General features: G+C 40.7%; 1 protein-coding gene across 1 annotated transcript; it reads left to right on the top strand.

Moving 5' to 3' along the window:
• Positions 1-138: 138 nt before the first annotated feature.
• LOC107681606 (uncharacterized) lies at positions 139-1876 on the top strand (the record flags this gene model as incomplete). Its single annotated transcript, XM_016477915.1, has 2 exons — positions 139-362; positions 1102-1876. Coding segments are annotated over 2 exons (999 nt in total), but the record flags the coding sequence as incomplete, so codon positions are not given.
• Positions 1877-1941: the final 65 nt, after the last annotated feature.

Genomic DNA, 1941 nt, shown 5'->3' with positions numbered 1-1941 from the left:
ATTTTTATTCATAATAATACCTTTTATTTATTTAGCTTTTCGGCTCCAAGATATTTTACATTTATTTACTAATTTATTTAATAGAAGTACTGACCGTATTATGTTTTATTTTTCCCTAAACCTGTTATTGTTTTTCAGACGAAGAACGTGAAGACTTGGATGATGTAGAACGCTGGTCAAACACTCAAGTACGTGAGTGGGACGGAGTGACATTTAGCAGTGAGCGAGACAATGAGAGCGAGACGGTAAGGAGTCAGACACCGTATGCTTGGGGGGAAGAAGAAGAAGAAGCAGCGTCGATCGTGGATGCGGATGCAGAAACGGTTGGTGACGAACTCAGGTCGGCGAGCCTAAGGCACGAGGTACTCCTTCATGAAATAATTAATAAATTGGATGATATCGACCTAGCTACGAATGCGAATCAAATTGACGACGTGACGAACGGGTTACGTCAATTGAGAACAACGGTTCACGAAAACTTTGCGACAGTTCACGACATGCTTCGCAAGCTGTTGCGCGAGAGGAGACTTTTGGTGGATCTTGTCGCCAATCTAAATCACTTTATAATGAGGAGATAACTGCTCTATAACGTTTTTATTGTTGCTGATTTTAATGATGTAAACACCAGCAATTTTTAATGTTGCCGATTTGTTATTATCAGTATTAGACTATAATTTAGACGATATCTGCACAGTGCTATTTCATGTTAATCTCGTAGTCAATTCCATTATTAAGGCTGTATGGTTTTATATTTTCTTTTTATTTGTTGTCTTTAATCAGTTTGATGTTATCAGTGTATGGTTTAAACTCTGTTGCCTTTATAAAGAAGTAGTTATATTTTTGCCTGTAATAATTAAAAAAATGAATGCCTGAGATGTACAAGGAGACAAAGCTCTTTCTGACACGCTACAGAGTATAATTGATTTGCAAATTCAAAATGCTCCTGATAATATGACTCTAGGCGATAGATTACAACAAATGATAAGCTCGCACCCAGATGTGATAGGACCATTTCCTGATTACACTATGTTAAATGCTTGTGATTTGCAACAAATAGAAATGGACCAGACCCTAAATTTGAATTTGTGCGATATGTTACAGATCATACTAGAAGAGCACAACCAGCTGTTACAACAAAACAATGTCCAAAACGGTGGTGCATTAACAGATTCCGACTCTACACCTGCCGGTGCTATGCATTCATCACCTACCACTTCTGCTACCGAACGTTCATCGTCTAGAAGAACCGTGCCCCCTGCAGGTAATAACGATTCCGAGCGACCCTCAACTAGCAGAACAGCAGACCCTGCCGGTACAACTCGGGCGATCATCGATGCAGCGATACGTAATGGCGGTACCGTAAACGGCTTTTGTGTTTTACCGCGACCGCGTTTTAACAGCGTGGATTTACGTAGGACTATGAATATGAGGGAGATCATGTCTACAGATTTAGCATCGTATCACGTCTCCTTGCACAACGCCATGGATGAAATAGTGTCATTTGCCCAACAGATCGGAGGTGATGCTAGCGTAATCAACTTGGTTATGACGGCCCCTAGCCTGAATTCGTCCGTTAACGCCGTTTTAACCCCTGGAAATAATTATGACGTTAATCTATTTACAGAACAAATCGAAAAAATTTTACAAAGCAACGAAAGGCTGATGGTTGATGATGCGGTTGAAATTGAAGCCAACGTAGCCATGAACAGACAAGGAGGTGGACGGCGTAAACTCACAGAACTGGCTTTGGACCAGGTTATCAAAAGAAAAAAGATGAGTCTATTCAATCCTGTAAATACCGGTAATAAAATATGTTTGGCTATCTGCCTGGCACATTTTCTCGATCCCCAATTACCTGAGAGCGAATTGGAAAATCGTGCGGCCGTTATCCAAAAGAACGCCGGGTTCACTAGTCAAGACCCGATAGGTCTTCATGACATA

Source organism: Sinocyclocheilus anshuiensis, unplaced genomic scaffold (assembly GCF_001515605.1).
Source record: "Sinocyclocheilus anshuiensis isolate Anshui unplaced genomic scaffold, SAMN03320099.WGS_v1.1 scaffold18709, whole genome shotgun sequence".
In the NCBI taxonomy this organism is placed as follows: Eukaryota; Metazoa; Chordata; class Actinopteri; order Cypriniformes; family Cyprinidae; genus Sinocyclocheilus; species Sinocyclocheilus anshuiensis.
The sequence above is the reverse complement of the archived record's forward strand: the minus strand, read 5'-3'. Positions and strand labels throughout refer to the sequence as shown.